An 18,942-nucleotide genomic window follows, 5' to 3' on the forward strand; every position below is an offset into this window, starting at 1 on the left:
TCTTTGAAAATCAGCACTTTTGGCAAATCTTTTTTCACAAACATCACATCGATATGGTTTCTTATCGGTGTGTGTCATCACGTGCGATTTCAAATTTTCACCACGGAGAAACTTTTTGTCACAAATGTAACACTGATGTTTCTTTTCATCGGTGTGAATCAGCATGTGTGCTTTCAAGTCTCCACTTTGAGCAAAACATTTTTCACAAACATCACACCGATGAGGTTTTTGTTTTGTATGAGATAACATGTGTCTTTTCAAACTTCCACTGTGGCCAAATCTCTTTTCACAAATATCACAATGATAAGGTTTTTCATTGGTGTGTGTCAACAAGTGTTTTTTCAAGTTTCCACCAAGGGAAAAACGTTTTTCACAAATTTGACATTGATGTTGTTTTTCGTTGGTGTGCTTCAACATGTGTCTTTTTAAATTGCTACCAAGGATGAATCTTTTTTCACAAACATCACATCGATGAGGTTTTTCTTTGGTGTGTTAAAATGTGCGTTTTTAAACTACCACTTCGGTGAAATCTTTTTTCACAAACATCACATCGATGTGGTTTTTCATCAGTGTGTGTCGTCATTATGTGTGTTTTCAAATGTCCACCACGGGCAAATCTTTTTTCACAAAGATGACATTGATGGGGTTTCTCATTGATGTGCGCCAACATATGTTGTTTCAAATCTGCTCCAGACCAAAACTTTTTTTCACAAACATCACATCGATGGGACTTTTCACCAGAGTGGGTCAAAATGGGTTTTTTAAACAATCCACGTCGGGTAAATCGTTTTGCACAAACATCACATTGATGCAACTTTTCTTTAGTATGGGTCAACATGTGTGACTTCAAATCTCCACTGCGACGAAATCTTTTTTCACAGATATCACATTGATGGGGTTTCTCTTTGGTGTGTGTCAACATATGTATTTTTAAATGTTCACCGCGACGAAACCTTTTTTTACAAACAACACATTGGTGTGGTTTCTCATTGGTATGTGTCAACATGTGTGCTTTTAAACCACCGCTTAAGGCAAATCGTTTTTCACAAACAGGACATCGATGGGGTTTTTCATTTGTGTGAATCAACATGTGAGTTTTCAAGTGATGACTCACTCGAAATTGTTTTTCACAAATATGACATCGATGGGGTTTCTCATTGGTGTGTATCAACATGTGTTGTTTCAAATAATCGTTTCGGCCAAATCTTTTTTTACAAACATCACACGAATAAGGTTTCTCTTTGGTGTGAGTCAACATGTGTTGTTTCAAAGTTCCAACTTCCCGAAATGTTTTCTCGCAAACGTCACATCCATGAGGCTTTTGATTTGTGTGAATCAGCATGTGTTTTTTTTATTTGCACAGATACTAAACCTCAAATACGTTTTAATTTGTAAGCGAGTACTAAGAGCTGAAACCGAATGGAATATCAGTTTTGTTGATCTGTTTAAAAAAAAATATATACTTTAAAAGTTGTGGTAAATTACACAAACGAATTGTAAGTTTATAACTGCAACAACGTATACATTTAGAATAAATTCCAAACTAGTAAAGTGGATTTTCTACATATTGCCAACTGACTCATTTCCATGTCCTATTTTACTATTTGCTCTATAGCAGGGCTTCCCAAACTTTTTTGATCGCGACCCCTTTTAATCTCTTTAAATTTTTCGCGACCCTTCAAGGATAATATGATAAACAGTGCGAAAAAACGTTTGTTGTATTTATTGAAACGCCTAATTGGAGCGAAAACTAAAAACAACCTACCGGTACTCGGAGTCGACTACTTTACACGTTTACGTGCTTTAGCCTTAGTTTCTGAAAGATTGTTTTGCAAATGGGCACTTGTCACATATTCTTCGTGTGGTTTGAACGTTTGCTGTGCGTCGAGAACATACGCACGTTCGCAAAGGACGATTTACCGGGTCGGCAAGTTTCACAACGATTTAGGTTTTAAGTAATTTGTTCGGGCGGAAAATAAAGTAATAGCAATTCAAGTTTCAAATCGTGTATTGTTGACGCATAAAATGAGCTCACCTTGGACCAAGTTTAGGCCGTTGCAGTGCTTTGCAAACGGATATTAAACACTGCTTAGAACTCGTAAATTTATTGCCTATTTTTTAGTAGAGAAAGTTATTGCGCCAAAGAATGCTTAAACGTTTGTAACTCTATATATCATGTTTATGCTGCATTAAAATGTCTGTGTATTTCAAAACAATTGCAATTGTTGCGTTTCAACCGACGTCCGTTCGATCAATGGCGTCACTACAAGCGCGTTTGCGCTTGGCTGAAAACGTTTTAAATCCGACGTAACTTGAACAAAGATGCGATTTTGACGTTATACAAAGATAAAGGCCGGGGGTGTGCGGCACCATCACACCCCGTACTCTGCGCCAGTGTATTGAGTACTTTTTGCACAAATTGGTACAGCTCTATGCGACCCCTCAAGTTTGTGCGAACCCCAGTTTGGGAAGCCCTGCTCTATAGTATAGAATACAGTCTATACAACATCTCATCTACTAGCATGGATGGTTTTACGGCCACAGAGGTGTTTATGTAATTAATTCATAGTATTAATATGATGGGAATATATCCAAAATTGACAAAAAAGGGGTAGTAGTTCCGTCAAAACTCTTTATCGTACTGTCTCAACATGTACATGTAGTCTTGTAGAGAAACCTTTTGAAGTGCGGAGGTATTGCAGATAATAGCCCATTGATTTGACGCGGTTAAGGTCGTTTATCGTTTCGTTTACTACATATAATGTCTACGTTTATTTTTTAATGTTTGATCAGAAAGTGGACCATCACGAAAAACCCTCTCGCCCAGTGCAGTTTTACGATAGAGAAAAAAACGCCAACAAAACAACCTTTTTTCAGAGAAAAAACGTCAACAAAACAACTCCTGTAAACAAACATTGTAGGTAACGTCCGCCGCCCAATATGTGTAACGTCTGTCGTTATGATACAGACAACAAAAAAACGTCAAATCTCTGTTTCAGCGAGAACAAAGTCTGGTGGCAAACGGCTTGATGCACGAAGCAGCGTCAATTTGTGGCCTATTTTAGCGGCATACATCTTAACCTTAAGCAGTGGGGTAAACTGAAGGGTTCTCGCTACCACACGAAAATGAGATTGCTTGTTTCAGTTTCAGAAGTTTTTTTAAACTTTTTAAATAAGCTTTCACATATTCAAGTATGCGTTTAACCCAACACGCCGTTCGCGACTGTATCATTGAACTAAAACAACAGCTGAATAGGGTTTAGCCGGGACGATACCGATCTTTAGTCCCGAAGTCCTAGCCATAGGCGCCAAGTTTTGCAAAAACAAAAGGTGACGGACGTAAAATATGACGTCCTTTCATGTGACGTCATTTATGGTTGCAACCACAAGAACTGAAAGCCCAACATTCCCAGAGAATGAAACGTTTGTCAAAATCAGTAATTGGGTTGGCAATTGCAACACGATGCTGTAGCATTCATCGTTGGTTTAGCAATGTTAAAAAAATGGTCCGCCAAATTGTTGCTGCTTCGTATTACCTTAGATATCCATTTATTACAACAAACTTACATTGCACACAACAAGTGCCAAACACGTTCCCCCCAGTCGTGTTATACTCACAGTGCGCCAAACTCACTTTCTGGTGAGCTCCTGCCACATAACGTTTTACAATACGGTGTAGCTGCAGCGCGTTTAATCATGATCCACCAATTGTGCTCTCCAATTTTTTGTGCCCCATAACGTATCAACGTTGCGCAGCTAAAACGGTTTTATATTCAAAATATTTCAACCTTAATTGAGCTAAACAGAAAGATTTACACAGATAACACATTATTCTTTGCAAATTATGACTGTTATTAAACGTAGCACAAGATGTTATGCGGCAAACACAGCAAAGCGAAATTTTCGACTGAAGTTCTAAGCTAACCGGCATCAACTGGCCTCGCAATGTGCAACAATTTCCTTTTCGGGCGTGTCTGATTACAAGCGTCATTTATCTTGGTGCAGTTAAGTTGCTCGCTCAAGTTTCTGAGTAACGCACCAACTTTACCACGCTACTGAAAATTCATCATATGTTATCGCGCATACATAAAAAACTTTGGAAACTAATTAGTTGTACACCTGCGCCCTCTGAATTTTGTACGTTATGACTCGTTTCAAATCACCGAGAACCAAGTCAGGATACTGCTCTCCGCACAAAACGTACAAAGCCTGTTTGTTGTTGCTGAGATAATATTATTAAATACTGTTCTGTAGAGACAAAACTTGCTGCTTCTTGCCTGAAAATATGCCAATAGTTTTCAGCTAAGACTCACTCGTAATAGCACAAAGCCTGTATTGCCCGGGGCACTGACTGTGTGCATCGATGCGTGTAACTTGACCATATGAGAAGTGACGTCAGTGCGTGTTTTTTGTCACGGTTACACAGACACAAACCATATAAGAAAAAATGCTTATACAGCGCTGTCTGACAGAGTAAATGTTTCCTGCGTTAGTTAAGTCTTACCTCTGAGGTTTTTAATTAGATCTCGCATTTATGTCAGCTTTGACTTGGAACTGATGTTAACACAATTATTGACCTGATTCTGCGCCTTGAAACAGCGTCAGTTTCTACATGAATGCAATGTTTAAAGTCAGCAACAAAAAACTCCTCACCTGCCACGCTACACAGAAAACAAACCAACTATTGTTGCTTTGTAAACAATGAAGTTACACGCAAATTATTTTGTTACTTTTACGTATGTCATAACGCTGTTGTAGTGCACTACTAGAAATAACAGTAATTTCAAAAAAACGCTTTTGTTAATTGCTGCATAGCATTTCAGGATTAAACGCAAAACAAGCTTTGTAGCAAGTGGTCACAACCTGTGTCTTTTACGGTTTTTATTTTTCTCTAAACAAGCAACACATTTTTTGAGGGTACAACAATTTGTGTTACTGCGCGAAATATATCAATTAGTACCTCACTGCACAGATTAACATTGTTCCCGCCTAAAAATAAAAGTCAATATGTTTCAGCTAAGACTCACGAGTTGCGCCAGCACGAGATAACCTGCAATGCCTGGGGGCTCTGACGGTGTGCATCGATGCGTGTTACTTGACCACTGGAAAAGTGACGTCAGTGCGTGGTTGTTATCACGATTAGTTAGACATGAACAATTCTTACATACAGCGCAGGCTGACAGGACAAATGTTTCCTGTGTTGGTTAAGTCTTATTTACGCACTAAGCTTTAATTTTACTGCACAAAATGTATCACTCAATAACATACTGCACAGATAAAACTTTATTTTTCGCCGAAATCAAACGGTCTAGCTCAGAGGTGCTTTATTGAGACTCGTTTTATCTCCAGATGCTTAAGGATTCGCTGTCGTTAAAGCTGTAATCCCTGGGGCTCTGACTGTTCGCACCGAAGCGTGCATCTTGACCAATTGACCCATTACGTGAGCAATATGTGAGCAAAACTTTTTCTTACGTACAGCGCTGACTGACAGATCAATTGTTTCGTGCGGTAAGCGTATGCCCCCGAAGCACTTCGTTATATTATGCTTTCATGTAAGTTTCGACCCAGCCAAATTATACTTCGTTATATCTACAAAGCCAAATTATCGACCAAAGTTATAAGCTAACTAGCATCAACTGACTAATGTGGCAGTCAGCTATACAACATTTTTTTTAACCCAACAACTTTATGACCAGTTGTTGCGCATACATGAAATATTTTAGAAAATATAGTTGTACAGCTGCGCCTTGTAAATTGTGCAAGTTTTGACGCGACTCTTTCAAAATCAGCTTAATAGCTTAATGGTGCAAGGCGACCGATAAGTAATCGGCATTAGATCGTCCGTTTTAACGTTCATGTTGGTGTGAGTATGTGTGTTCCACGACTCCAGGAAACCTCGCTTGTGAAAGTTGGTTTCTCTCGCTAACACCTTGGCAAAACCTAATAATACTGTGCAGTATATTTTGAATGTTATGCTTTTAAGTTCTTTGGTATCTTCAATACCCACCACATAATGGCATTTTACTTGCGATTGATGGGTTGAACAAAATGAAAGCTCTGTATTAATCTTTAGCATAATTTCAAAGTGACGGAGATAGTCATAATATTAAAATGAATGCCAAATGAGAAATTATTAGGCAGCCAAACTTGTAGGTTGTAAAAACGAAGCACAGTTATTGTATTTTAACAACTTGTTGATCAATTAATTGTGATGCTTTACAAAATTCTTGTGAGTGTACTTTATATTTTGATGTTTGAAAACTGTTGATCAAGTATGCACCGTTTTTTGGTTTTAGGTCCACTAATATTTTTACATTTTTTGGTTTATGTTCACTACGGACAAGTAACTTTTTTGCCAGATGCATTTCACTGTTGTTTCACACTATGGAACTGATAGAACCTTTTCTGATAAAAGGGCAATTAAATTAACAACACATCAATGGCTTTTTTTTTCATGTGTTTTAGCAAGTGAATCTTTACACTTCTACCGTGGGAAAGGTTCTTTTCACAAACACCACAAGGGTGGGTTCTCTCTTTAGTGTGAGTAAACATGCGTTTTTTTTAATGTTCAAATCTGGGGTAAAACTTTTTCCATACACATCACATCTATGGGTTCTCTTTGCTGTGTGGATATGAGTCTTCAAAAACAATATTGATGGGATTTCCTATTGGTTTCAATTAACATGTTTATATTTTCTCTTAGGGCATTTTTTCCCAGAAACACCATAATGATAAGACTACTCTTTGGTGTGATTGAACATATGGTCTTTTTATATTCCAATCTCGACAACCCTTATTTCACAAACATGACATCGATAGAGTTTCTCTGTTGTGGTGTTAACATGTGTGCTTTTAAATTTCCATTTTGACTAAATCTCTTTTCACAGACTCTTTTCAAATTTCCACTTAGTACAAACCTTTTTTCACAAACATCATATTGATGAGGTTTTTCATTGGTGTGTGTCACCATGTGTTTTTTTTCAAATCTCCAACTCAAATAAATCTTTTTACACAAACATTACATCGATGAGACTTTTTATTAGTGTGCACCAGCATGTGTCTCTTTAAACTTCCTGTTTGGGGGAAACGTTTTTCACAAACATTAAATCGATGGAGTCTCTTATTTGCCATGTCGTGTTCATCATTGAGTCGTAGATCAGTTTGAAAATAAGTCGCGGATTTTAGCCACAATTTTTGGAATCTTTTATAAAGATCTTATTACTTGATACAACCTGTGTAATTGCATTCAACAGCAATTTTCTCACGAAGCAAAATGTTTACAAATTCACATATGAAGCACATACTGATCTAAGCATGAATTCATGATTTAAAAGTATATTTGTGACATCAAATACTTTGAAACCTGCCATTTTGTGTTGGGCCATGGTTCGCTGCGAAGTATGATCTTACCAACAATTAAAACACGACACTAAAAACATCGACATCCAGCGCATATTTTTTTAGAGCTAACCGACTTCGAGAATAGGTTAATCTTTTTAATGTTTTTTTCTAACTTTTACGCCCAAATCGTTGTGGAAAATCTATCCATGTGCAATATTAATTTTCGTGTCGCTTGCTTTTGATTTGACAACTGCAGTCACGTTTTTTGCCTAAAAATGTTTTAACTTTCTCATATCTAATGCAGCATAACAAACCATAGGACAATTTTAGCACTGGTTATTAAACTATTTTCTTTTGTAGACAAACAAAATCTTACTAACACACTGCACACTAGCTTGGTCTTGTAAACTCCCAACTGGGCAAAAATGACCAGTTTATGCGTAAGCACGATGGAGTTTCGACCGGAATCCGTTATGCAGCTCACATGGTTGCACATTTCTGTGTTACAGGAAGCAATTTACAAGTTAGACATTAGAGCACACAGCAAGAGATGAGTTAAACGCTGCATAACGTTTCTGGATAATTTGGAAATTTGCACGACTCTTTTTTTCATTGCAACTGTTATTGGTCAGATTGTTTACAAAGTTTGTGAAGTCTGTTGCGTGAATTTGCACTGACGAATCACGAAACGATTTTTTAAACAATTTTGCGACGCAGGAGATACACTTTGCCACAATCGGAAACGGATAATCAAACATTCAATGTAAGCAGAGACAGAAATAACAAGTATGTTTTTCTTGAAATGTAAAAAACATCATTACTAGTATAAACCAGTGGTGGGATCCAGCCGGTTCGCACCGGTTCTGCAGAACTGTCTCGCGAAATTTTATGAGATCAGCGAACCGTTTACCATTACTGGTTACTGTCACCGGACTTTTTGTCACCGAACGAGCTGAAAACTTTGACTTTTGTGATAGAACCGGTTGTCAAAACATTTAAAACGTACTATACATAACAATAATTACAGCAAAAAGTAAGTTGCACATGTCTTGTTGTCAGCCTTATTTATTACCGAAGATATGTTAAAATAAATTTACTCAAGGAGGTAACTATAGTACCCGCTGAATAAAAGAGTGGACACAAGCGTTTCCTTGGACCACTTATGTGTTCTTTTCCAGAAACCTGTTCAGGACCATGCGACTGCGTATGAACATTGCGTGTCTTAATCCTAAGCAGATTGTTACATCCAATGTTACTGGTCTCGTTTTGCGGGCGCAGGAAACAACCAATCATTAAGCTCGCATTGAAAACCATGTCATCCACAACGGCATGCAGTGACGTATTCACGTTAATAATGTGACAACGCCTGTTGTCGAAGTAGGTCTACCAACTTGCATTTTTTTTAAATAAAATTTCTTAGAAGTTTATAATTTTAGTTTCATTGCTTTAAGTGGAGTGGGATACTGGCCATGAGTTTGCCAAGAGTGGCTGCAAAATATCATGCTAAAAAATAAGTTTTCACAGGTATTCTTGTGAAACGATTGCCAGCATATGATTCGTCTCATGTAAAATTCAATTACGGACAGGCGTCAAAATAAAGTTTCAACATTTTGCCTCCAATTTTACATTAAATCCATTCTGCTTCTTTCCATAGGACGTAGGTAATCGAACGCTCTTATAGGAAACATGCCTTTTTATAATTTTTGGCATAAAGTTCGAAAGCCAAATGTTTATTTAAAAAAAAAAAACAACTATAGGCACCGATACGTATAGAGGGTACTGGCTATGTAGGCACTTTTACACCGTGAGCGCAATTCTATCCCATATGTTCTTTGCCTATGTACTACTTGACAGCCATGTAAGTAAAGAATTGTCAATATTTTCCTCTTCTTGCAAAGTTGTCTGCTTGTACCAATGAAATCAATGTGTTGCATGGTACAGGAAAACTACAGCACGCCAGACCCACTGAAGGCGTTGCACCGAATCAGCTGGTTTCCAAGCATTGCCATACATGGGGTAGAAAAATCTAGCCTGTGGTGGGATTCGAACCGACGACAACAGCCTACCTTGGTCTGGCACACAGCAACTAAGCAACACAGGCTCGGTGGCGAGTCCCAAACATGCTTATGTTTAATTTTCTGTGTAAACTTCATTTGCATGTAAACATTACAGGTTAATATACGAACTGCTGGCGAAGCTAATTTCCTCAGCAACAATTGTTCATAGTTAGTTTCACATTGTAGCCAATCTATCAACTATTGTGAAAGAATAGTGTCTAACATCCCAAAGTACAGCTTATAATCAAGGCTTACAATATTATTAACCACTTTACATGCATCTATGCAATCAAGTATTCTAAGAACCTTGGCTGGTCAGCAGTTCTAACAATTTTAATCACGGGAAACAAAAACTCGCATGTTGTTATAAAACACTTTGGCAAGGAGTAAATGTTGTTTGAAAAATATATTCAGCATCAACAATATATGTGACATAAACTGCGAGTACTCATACAAAATTGAGAAGGGACAGATATGATAAATAAAACAGTTTCTTAGCTTCTGATAGTGACAAATGTATATGTTTTTATATTTTATTTAACATGTACGGATTCTCGTTAGCGTGCATTATTGCGTTTGAATTATAGTAATCGTTCTCCATCGAAAACGCGATTGGAGTACTGTTAATTTTAATACTTTTCAAAACATTCATTTAGATTTTAAGAAGTTTTATACAAACGCAAAATTAATTAACGAACTTCACATTGGTGTGTGTCAGAATGTGCGTTTTTAAATAATCACCCCGGGCAAACCTTTTTTCACAAATACGACATTGATGGTTTTTTTCATTTGTATGAGTCAGCATGTGTCTTTTCAAAACTTCACCTCGTGCAAATCGTTTTTCACAAAGATCACATCGATGAGGTTTTTCATTTGTATGTGTTAACATGTGTTTTTTCAAATGTACACCCAGGTTAAACCGTTTTTCACAAATATCACATCGATGAGGTTTCTCATTAGTATGGATCAGCATATGACTTTTCAAATTTCCACCATGGGCAAATCTTTTTTCACAAATTTGACATTGATGGGGTTTCTCTTTTGTATGAATCAAGATGTGCCGTTTTAAACCTTCTTGTAGACTAAATCTTTTTTCACAAACATCGCATCGATGGGGTTTCTCATTGGTGTGTGTAAACATGTGTGTTTTTAAACCTCCTTTTTGACCAAAACGTTTGTCACAAACATCACATCGATGAAGTTTCTCATTGGTGTGTGTCAGCATGTGTGATTTCAAAGTTTCACTACGTGCAAATCTTTTTTCACAAATACAACATTGATGTGCCTTTTCCTTGGTGTGTGTCAACATGTGTAGTTTTAACTTTCCACAGATGCTAAATGTTTTTTCACAAACTATACATCGATGGGGTTTCTCATGGTTGTGTGTCAACATGTGCTTTTTTAAACTTCCAACTTGGCAATAGCTTTTCTCACAAAAATCACAATGATGCCGTATCTCATTGTGGATCATCATGTGACTTTGCAAAAGATGACTGGTACGGAACATTTTTTCACAAACATCACATCGATGAGGTTTTTCTGTGGTGTGAATCAACACGTGTGTTTTCAACTGTCCAGGTTGACAAAAGCGTTTTTTACAAATTTCACATTCATGTGCTTTCTCATCAGTGTGTAACAACAAGTGTTGTTTCAATATTCCACCCCGTTTAAACCTTTTTTCACACACATCACATCGATGAGGTTTCTCCTTGGTGTGTGTCAACATGTGTCTTTTCAAATCTCCACCCCGTTTAAATCTTTTTTCGCACACATCACATCGATGTGCTTTCTCATCGGTGTGAGTCAACATGTGTGTCTTCACATTTCCACTTCGTTTAAATCTTTTTTTACACACATAACATTGATGAGGTTTCTCGTTGGTGTGAATCAACATATGTCTTCTTAAACCAACTGTGTGGCTAAACTCTTTTTCACAAACATCACATCTGTGAGGTTTTTCTTTGGTGTGAATCAACATGAGTGTTGCCAAGTGTCCGCGGTGAGGAAATCGTTTCTCACAAATTTCACATACATGTGCTTTCGCATCAGTGGGCGTCAACATATGCCCCCTGAAACATGAATCCTACAATAAATGTTCTACTGCCAAGAATGCTACGTTGAACAAATAAGAACGTCCCCTAATTCGTAATGCTGAAACAATCAAATCTGGTCTTTAGGTAAAGCAGTCGTTACAACAACGCTTACCTAAAACTGCATTAAAACGGAAAAACACAGTAAACGGAAAACTATTTTATATGTTTAACTCTCGAAATTATATGCTAATTAACTGGCTTCACAATGTGGCAGTCAGCTGTGCAACAACTTCCTTTCCCAGCGTGTCCGGTTACAAGCGTCATTTATATTGGTCACAAACTGGGAAAAACAACTGATCGGACATATTTCGCTGGCGAAATAACTAAATGGTTTTGCAGCATTAAATTCACTAGTAGGATTCAGCCGGTTTGCACCGATTCTATAGAACCGTCTCACAAAATTGTATCAGAACAGCGAACCGGTTAGCATTACTGGTTACTGTCAATTATTTTTTTTTTGTAACAGAACCGGCTCACAAAAAATTGAATCCCACCGCTGATCAAATTCATTTGACACATCGGTAATGCAGTGTCAATATAAATTTTCGCGTCGCTTGCATCAATTGACAGTCATGTCAAAAGGTTTTTACTTTCTCATACCTAATGTAGCATAACATACATTATCTTAGCAATGAAATACATTAAACTGTTTTCTTTAGCATTGCAAACAAACAAAATCGTACTAACAAATTGACCACTAGCTTGACCCTGTAAACTCCGAACTAGACTAAAATTTTCGCGTTGCTTGCATCATTTAATACTGCAGACACATTTTTTACTTAAAATAGTTTTAACTTCCTCATATCTAATGCTGTTTTTCTTTAGCATAGTAGACAAACAAAATCGTATTGACATACTACACACTAGCTTGGCCTTGGAAACTAGCAACTGGGCTAAAATGACAAGCTGTTGCGCATAGGTCTGCACAATGCAATTTAGACAGGAATCGGTTGTGCAGCTGCGACATACGATGTTTGGATGTTCTCGTGTTGCAGGAAGCAATTTACCAGTTTGACATCACAGTACACAGCAAGAGATGAGTTAAATGTTGCATAGGGTTACTGGATAGTTCGAAAATGTTATTCGTCAGTGTATGCTTTACGTCCGTTTGAAAACTAATTTTCAGTTTCGAACATGGAACTTTTACAAAGTATGTAAAGCCCTTTGCGTTAATTTGTACGACGAAATGCAAAACGATTTATAAAGAAGCAAAATTTTAGCCATTGTACAAAGACACAAGTTACCATAATAGAAAATAGCACAAATATTCAAACAGTCAATGAAAACACAGATAGAAACAAAAGACGTTGTGGTATTTTTAGTAATTTTCATTAGTATTTGTTTATTTAAACGTAAAAAAATCATTTCTTATTTATATATTGGTATAGAACCTACTAATACACCTGACAACAATCACAGGAAAAGAAGGTGGTAAATAGTAAAAATTGAATAACCTTCTTAAAATAAACACTGTTTAAAGCGTTTTATAAGGCCACTGATGCACTATTTCCCCAAAAACAGTTCATGGCTATGTAACTGCTTTAAAGCATTGTGTGTTTTTAATTGTTAGGGTGGAAGATTAATCTTGGTTTAACCAATGTTGCTCGTGTCATTTTGCAAGCGCAGGAAATAACCAATCATTTAGCTCGCATAGAAAATCCTGTCATGCACAATGAAATGCAGTGACGCATTCACGTTAATGATGTCACAATACATGTCGACGACGTAGGACTGCCAATTTGCATTTTTGTACCTATGCTGTATGCTTATACTAAAATTTGGATGTTTTTAGCGTTGTCGTTTTTCCTATAGTATATTTGTGATGTTGTAATACATTATTTTTTTCTTCGTCACTGACGCAATACAGCCACACCTAAAAATTTGTACTTTGATTTGCAGCCAGTTTTCATGTCAGTTTAAATCATTTTAAACTCTGCTTTATGAGGAACTAAGTAAGGTTCTGAACTTTTTGTTTGCAGATGTCTCTTTCGCTATACAAGGCAGTGTTCCTACATGCTGTTTTACAATTTGTATTAGAAACGATCAGGAACAAACGAAAAAGGAACAACTTGTGTACGATAAAATCTAACTTAACAAAATTTAAACACAACGGGCATCTGACGGACTAAGAGCAAAATCTAACTGCTATCAAAAAGTTTGTATAGTGTCTTCGGCGCTGGACATTTATAGAAGGGTTTTCCAATCGAATGAGGTTCTTGATTGTGCGGGGATTAAATCTTTGATTGGAATGGGAAAAACTTCCAATTTTCAAGCCAAACTTTTACACAATATTGTTTGTCTTGTTTTCAACAGTTGCATTGAGGATTAAAAAAGTCATAGATTATGCTTATACCAAACTGTTTTGACATAAATCATTTGGGTTGATACCTACTTACTACGTTGGTAATAAGAAAACAAAAATCATTAAAAGGTCCTTGATTTTAATTGAAAATGTGTCGTCAGAAGCTAACAGGTAAAAAAGATGCAATACCTTTTCTAAGGAGTTTTGTGTAACATTGTTCTGCTTTTCAAGTAATGATGTTAGATTATTACATGTTAAGGTATTTTGGGGGTCAGCCGTTAATGTGTTGACATCATGGCCCGTCGCGACAGTGGACTGAAGGCCAGCATGTTCCCAGTCTAGTGTGTTTCCAGTTCTGTCTCCAGAGCGTAGAGTGCGGAGTGTAGACTACAAAGTACAAAGTGTGTAGAGTGTTTTGACTCCGGAGTTTAGAGTGTTTTATTGAACGAAACGCAAAACCTTATATAGCTCAAAACACGTGGTACGAAATTCAGCAGGAAACACTAAATCACTTTTGCAGGCGCACGGCTGGAAACACAAGCTTCCTGACTCCGTAACAAAGGGAAATTGCGACGGCCTAATCCCCAACGCACAAACACGAACAGCTATCAAATTTGGGACACAAAAATACGCTAAACGTTTAAATGACTTGGGTTATTTTAGAAGTTTATGATTTTAAATCTAATGCTTTCGCATGACAACCGCTACAGTATTACATTTCAATATTTCGGAATTAGTTTTGCTGCATTACTGATTTAACCATAATTACATTTAAATAGTATTTTGAAAGTATTTTACATGAAAGTGTTATGATTTAATGACAATTTTTTCTTATCACAAAGCCTATTGTTCTGCTTTACTGATTTGTACAAAATTTGGGAAGTTAATTAACAAATATTTCTATTTCATATTTCATAAATTTAGTGACCCAGATAGTCAACTGCTGTATTCAAACAATTTTACTGCTTTTCAAGTAATGATGTGTCACATTATTACATATTTAAGTGTTAAATTTCAACATTTCTAAATTAGTTTTGCTGCAAATTACTGATTTAACCATACTGACTAGGACAAGTTTTTGCAACTTTTTTTTACAGCTTCCGACAGCTTGCTAAATACTCAGAATTTGAGTAGTATGATGTTTTAAGCTGTTTGTAGGAATTTTATGTTGCAACTTTTTTCTATTTTTCGTGCAACTTTTATCAAGTATTGCGCAAACTGCAAAGGAGTGATTTAAAAAGCATCCTATAAACTATTTCTAGTATGGTTCTATTCTCTTTGATTTGCATGACAAAGAGCTATGCGATGAATTAGCTGCATCTCAATGTTATCAATGACGCAACAGTCAGTTTGCAAGCTAGAAGTTCAACAACCTCAGCCAAGCACGACAGTGCCGGAACGAAGTTAGAAGTGGAAGTATGACTTGGCTTTTGGCCAAGCCCGTACAAACGGAAACAGGTTGTGTCTTGCCTTTCAAGGTAAACCTTTGTTGAGATACGTTAGTTTGATAAACTGTGTGTTTATAAAAGTGGATTCGTTATTTTGCAAGTAAGAAGCGATAATCCTTGATATCTGTTAAGGTGACAAGTCTAAGGCAGGGATATCCAACCTGCGACCCGCTAGTCATCTTCACGTCAAGTAGTATTTTGAACTCTGAATCTTAGCCTAATTAAAATGTACCATTCAGCTTTTAGGGGCGCAGTGATAGTATACTATGGGACCTGTTACTCTCCCCGTTCACCTTTTTATTTCTCGTGCGTGAGTGAAGACTGAAGAGAGATTGTTGCCCAATAATGCTCCCGAGACTGATTGAATGAGGCTAGAGTGCTAGTTGCCAGTTAGGACACTTGTTTTTATAGCGCAGTGTTGATTGACTGTTGGTATTTTTTTAAAAACTTGTGCATACATGCAACTTTTGTTAAAATTAAGTGCAACTTTCTCACGATTTTAGTGCAACAAAAACTTGCCCTATTAATGATGTAATACACACAACATTACCTCATTAATTTGTAACGCCAATACATAACAACTTGTGTTTTACCAAAGTATATCGGATGTCTTCATTTGGATTACAGACCCCCCAAAAACTTAGGTTTTTGCACGTTTGTTTGTTTTTCGAATTTTATTTACAAACATTACATCAATAGGATGGCTCTTTAGCATAAATCAACATGTGTTGTTTAAACTGTCGACATCGACTGAATAATCGATATAATTTTTCTTTGCTGTGAGGCAATATGTAGTTATCAAATGTCAGTTTTGGCAAGGCATTTATTACACACATAACACACATGAGTTTTTTCCTTAATGTGAGCCAACATGTGTATTTTGAAATGCTCGCCGATGTTTTGAAGTTCCGTCTTGGTCAAAGCTACTTCCACAAACAGTACATCGTTAATGATTCTTATTGGTGTGAATCAACATGTGCGTTTTCAAATGACTACCTTGTCTAAAGCGTTTTTCACAAACATCACATCGATGGGGTTTCTGATCGGTGTGTATCATCATGTGTCTTTTCAAATAACATTGTAGGGCAAAACTTGTTTTACAAACGTCACATCGATGGATTTTCTAATCGGTGTGTATTTTCATGTGTTTTTTCAAATAACTTTGTAGGGCAAAACTTGTTTCACAAATGTCACATTGATGGATTTTCTGATCGGTGTGTATTTTCATATGTGTTTTCAAATAACGCTGTAGGGAAAAACTTTTCTCACAAATATCGCATGGATGTGGTTTCTCATCGATGTGTGACATTAGGTGTGTTTTCAAATGACTCCGAATAGCAAAACATTTCTCACAAACATCACATCGATGTGGTTTCTCCTTAGTGTGAGTCAACATGTGTCTTTTTAAACTTCCACTTCGGGCAAAGCTTTTTTCACAAACATCACAACAGTGTGGTTTCTCTTTATTGTGCGTTAACATGTGTACTTTCAGTGTTCCAGCGGCGTAAAACCTTTTTTCACAAACGTTACAATGGTGAAGTTTCTCATTGGTGTGTGTCATCATATGCATTTTTAAATATCCACCTTGACGATATCTTTTTCCACAAACGTCACATCGATGGGGTTTCTCTTTGGTGTGTGTCAACATGTGTGTTTTTAAAACATGCCGCAGGGCAAATCTTTTCTCACAGATATCACATGAATATGGTTTGTCATTGGTGTGCGTCAACATGTGTGTTTTCCTATCCCCATTTCGACTGAATCTCTTTTCACAAACTTCACATCGATGAGGTTTCTCTTTTGTGTGCGTCAACATGTGCTTGTTTAAATCTCCACTTTCGGTGAAGCGTTTATCACAAACACGACATCGATAAAGTCTTTCGATAGTGTGAGTTAACATGTGTCTTTTCAATGTGCTATTGAGGGCAAAAGATTTTTCACAAACATGACATCGATGGGGTTTCCGATTGGTGTGAGTCATCATATGTCTTTTCAAACTTCCACATTGACTGAATCTCTTTTCGCAAACGTCACATCGATGAGGTTTCTCTTTAGTGTGTGTCAACATATGTGTTTTCAAATTCGCACTTCGGCTGAATCTCTTTTCACAAACATTACATCGATGAGGTTTTTCTTTGGTGTGTGTCAACATGTGCTTTTTTAAAGTTCCGCTTTCGGTGAAGCGTTTTTCACAAACATGACATAGATGAGGTTTTTCTTTAGTGTGTGTCAGCATATGTCTTTTTAAATCACCTCCTTTGCGAAATGTTTTTTCACAAACATGACATCGATGAGGTTTCTTATCCACACGAGTTGACTTGTATAATGATATTGTGAATCCATTTTGATTCGCAAACATCACCTTTGGATGTTTTAAACAAAACATCTCGTTAATGTCACATTGAAAAAGACAATGTATTCCTGCGAGTTTGTTGGAAGTTTGCAGGTAAACCAAACCATTTTAAGTTATGCGTTGAGACTTCAGGGTCCAACTTCTGTGTTGTAAAGTTTTTTTTTGTGAATCAATGTGTCTAACTTATATTGTTAGAAGAAAATTTTGGCATTAACTCAACGTTCAGAGACCTGTTTGAAACAAAGGAATGATACTAATTATGTTCGTCATATATTTATTCTTTATCCTTAATTACTTTATGTTCAAGTTAGCATGTTTTGAAACAGGGTTAAATTGTACAAGTACTACGGCTTCATTTGTCATGTTGAAAGCTGTAATATCTATGTTTTCTGAGTTTAACAGTAAGCTGTCTTGTAAATCTCTCACAGCCTCTTGTCCCTAAAATAACTGTGGATGTTAGTATTCTGGAAAGAACTGGAAAAATGTTTCTGGTTACAATAGTGTTAACTACACACTATACTGTCTCAAACTATTTGTTTGAAGGTCACCAAGATTTTATGTCAAGTGTAATAATCCAGGCAAGCTTTGCATATTTTCTGCTATCTTTCGTTTCAAAATCTGTTTACTCTATGCGTAGCCATAACGTTATCTTCAAATCGTCTATGGTTGCGCATACTTAAATATTTGAGACAAATATCAATCGTGTAACTGCAACCTTATACTTTTGTACACTCTGATACAATCAGGCAACTTACTCGTTTGAACACAGCCATGGACAAAATAATCAGCATTACCAAACAAAAAATAATAATTTACTTGAAACAACCAGTCGGTACACCAAACTATTTCGCTAGTGTTTATCTGAATAAGCAACAAGATACTGTTCTTCAATGCAGCATTTTTTGTGGCAAATATCATTCATCACCCCTAGAAGTAAGTTAATAGATTCAGCTTACAGCTACGTAAGACTCGTATTAGCTTTAGATGACCTAAAATGCGCGGGGCTCAGACTGTGTGCATCGATGCGTGTTACTTGACCATAAGTGAAGTGACGTCAGTGCGTAATTATCGTCACGGTTAAGCAGACACAAGCCATGTGAAAAAAATGCTTACATACAGCGCTGGCTGACAGGTCATATGTTCCCTGCGTTGGTTAAGCATTTCGCCTGAAACCTTTCATTATATCCCGCCTTTACGTAGGCATTGATTTGGACTAATGTTAACACAATTATTGACCTCATTCAGAGCGTTAGAACAGAGTCAGTTTCTTCACAACAGCAACATTGTACAAACATAGTTAACGTCAGCAGCAAAATACCCGTCACGCTGTTCATGAAATAATCCAACT

General features: G+C 36.8%; 2 protein-coding genes across 2 annotated transcripts; both read right to left on the bottom strand.

Annotated features, from left to right (window-relative positions):
* Window positions 1–10,083: 10,083 nt before the first annotated feature.
* Window positions 10,084–10,905, bottom strand: LOC145218167 (uncharacterized). Its single transcript, XM_080085564.1, has one exon. The coding sequence runs from the start codon at window positions 10,903–10,905 to the stop codon at window positions 10,084–10,086; it is 822 nt and encodes a 273-aa protein (XP_079941690.1).
* A 4,198-nt stretch (window positions 10,906–15,103) lies between these two features.
* Window positions 15,104–17,477, bottom strand: LOC145218168 (uncharacterized). Its single transcript, XM_080085565.1, has 2 exons — window positions 16,728–17,477; window positions 15,104–15,277 (listed from the first exon to the last, which is right to left on the bottom strand). The coding sequence occupies exons 1-2, from the start codon at window positions 17,475–17,477 to the stop codon at window positions 15,104–15,106; spliced, it is 924 nt and encodes a 307-aa protein (XP_079941691.1).
* Between the last annotated feature and the right edge of the window lie 1,465 nt (window positions 17,478–18,942).

This window comes from Phallusia mammillata, chromosome 3 (assembly GCF_965637545.1).
Source record: "Phallusia mammillata chromosome 3, kaPhaMamm4.hap1.1, whole genome shotgun sequence".
NCBI classification, from domain to species: domain Eukaryota; kingdom Metazoa; phylum Chordata; class Ascidiacea; order Phlebobranchia; family Ascidiidae; genus Phallusia; species Phallusia mammillata.

Coding starts and splice junctions, on each gene's coding strand:
- LOC145218167 (XM_080085564.1), bottom strand. CDS start 10,905: ATGTTCCGTACCAGTCATCTTTTGCAAAGTCACATGATGATCCACAAT.
- LOC145218168 (XM_080085565.1), bottom strand. CDS start 17,477: ATGCTGACACACACTAAAGAAAAACCTCATCTATGTCATGTTTGTGAA. Junction 15,278..16,727: donor ACGCCGCTGGAACACTGAAA/GTACACATGTTA, acceptor ATCTCAACAAAG/GTTTACCTTGAAAGGCAAGA.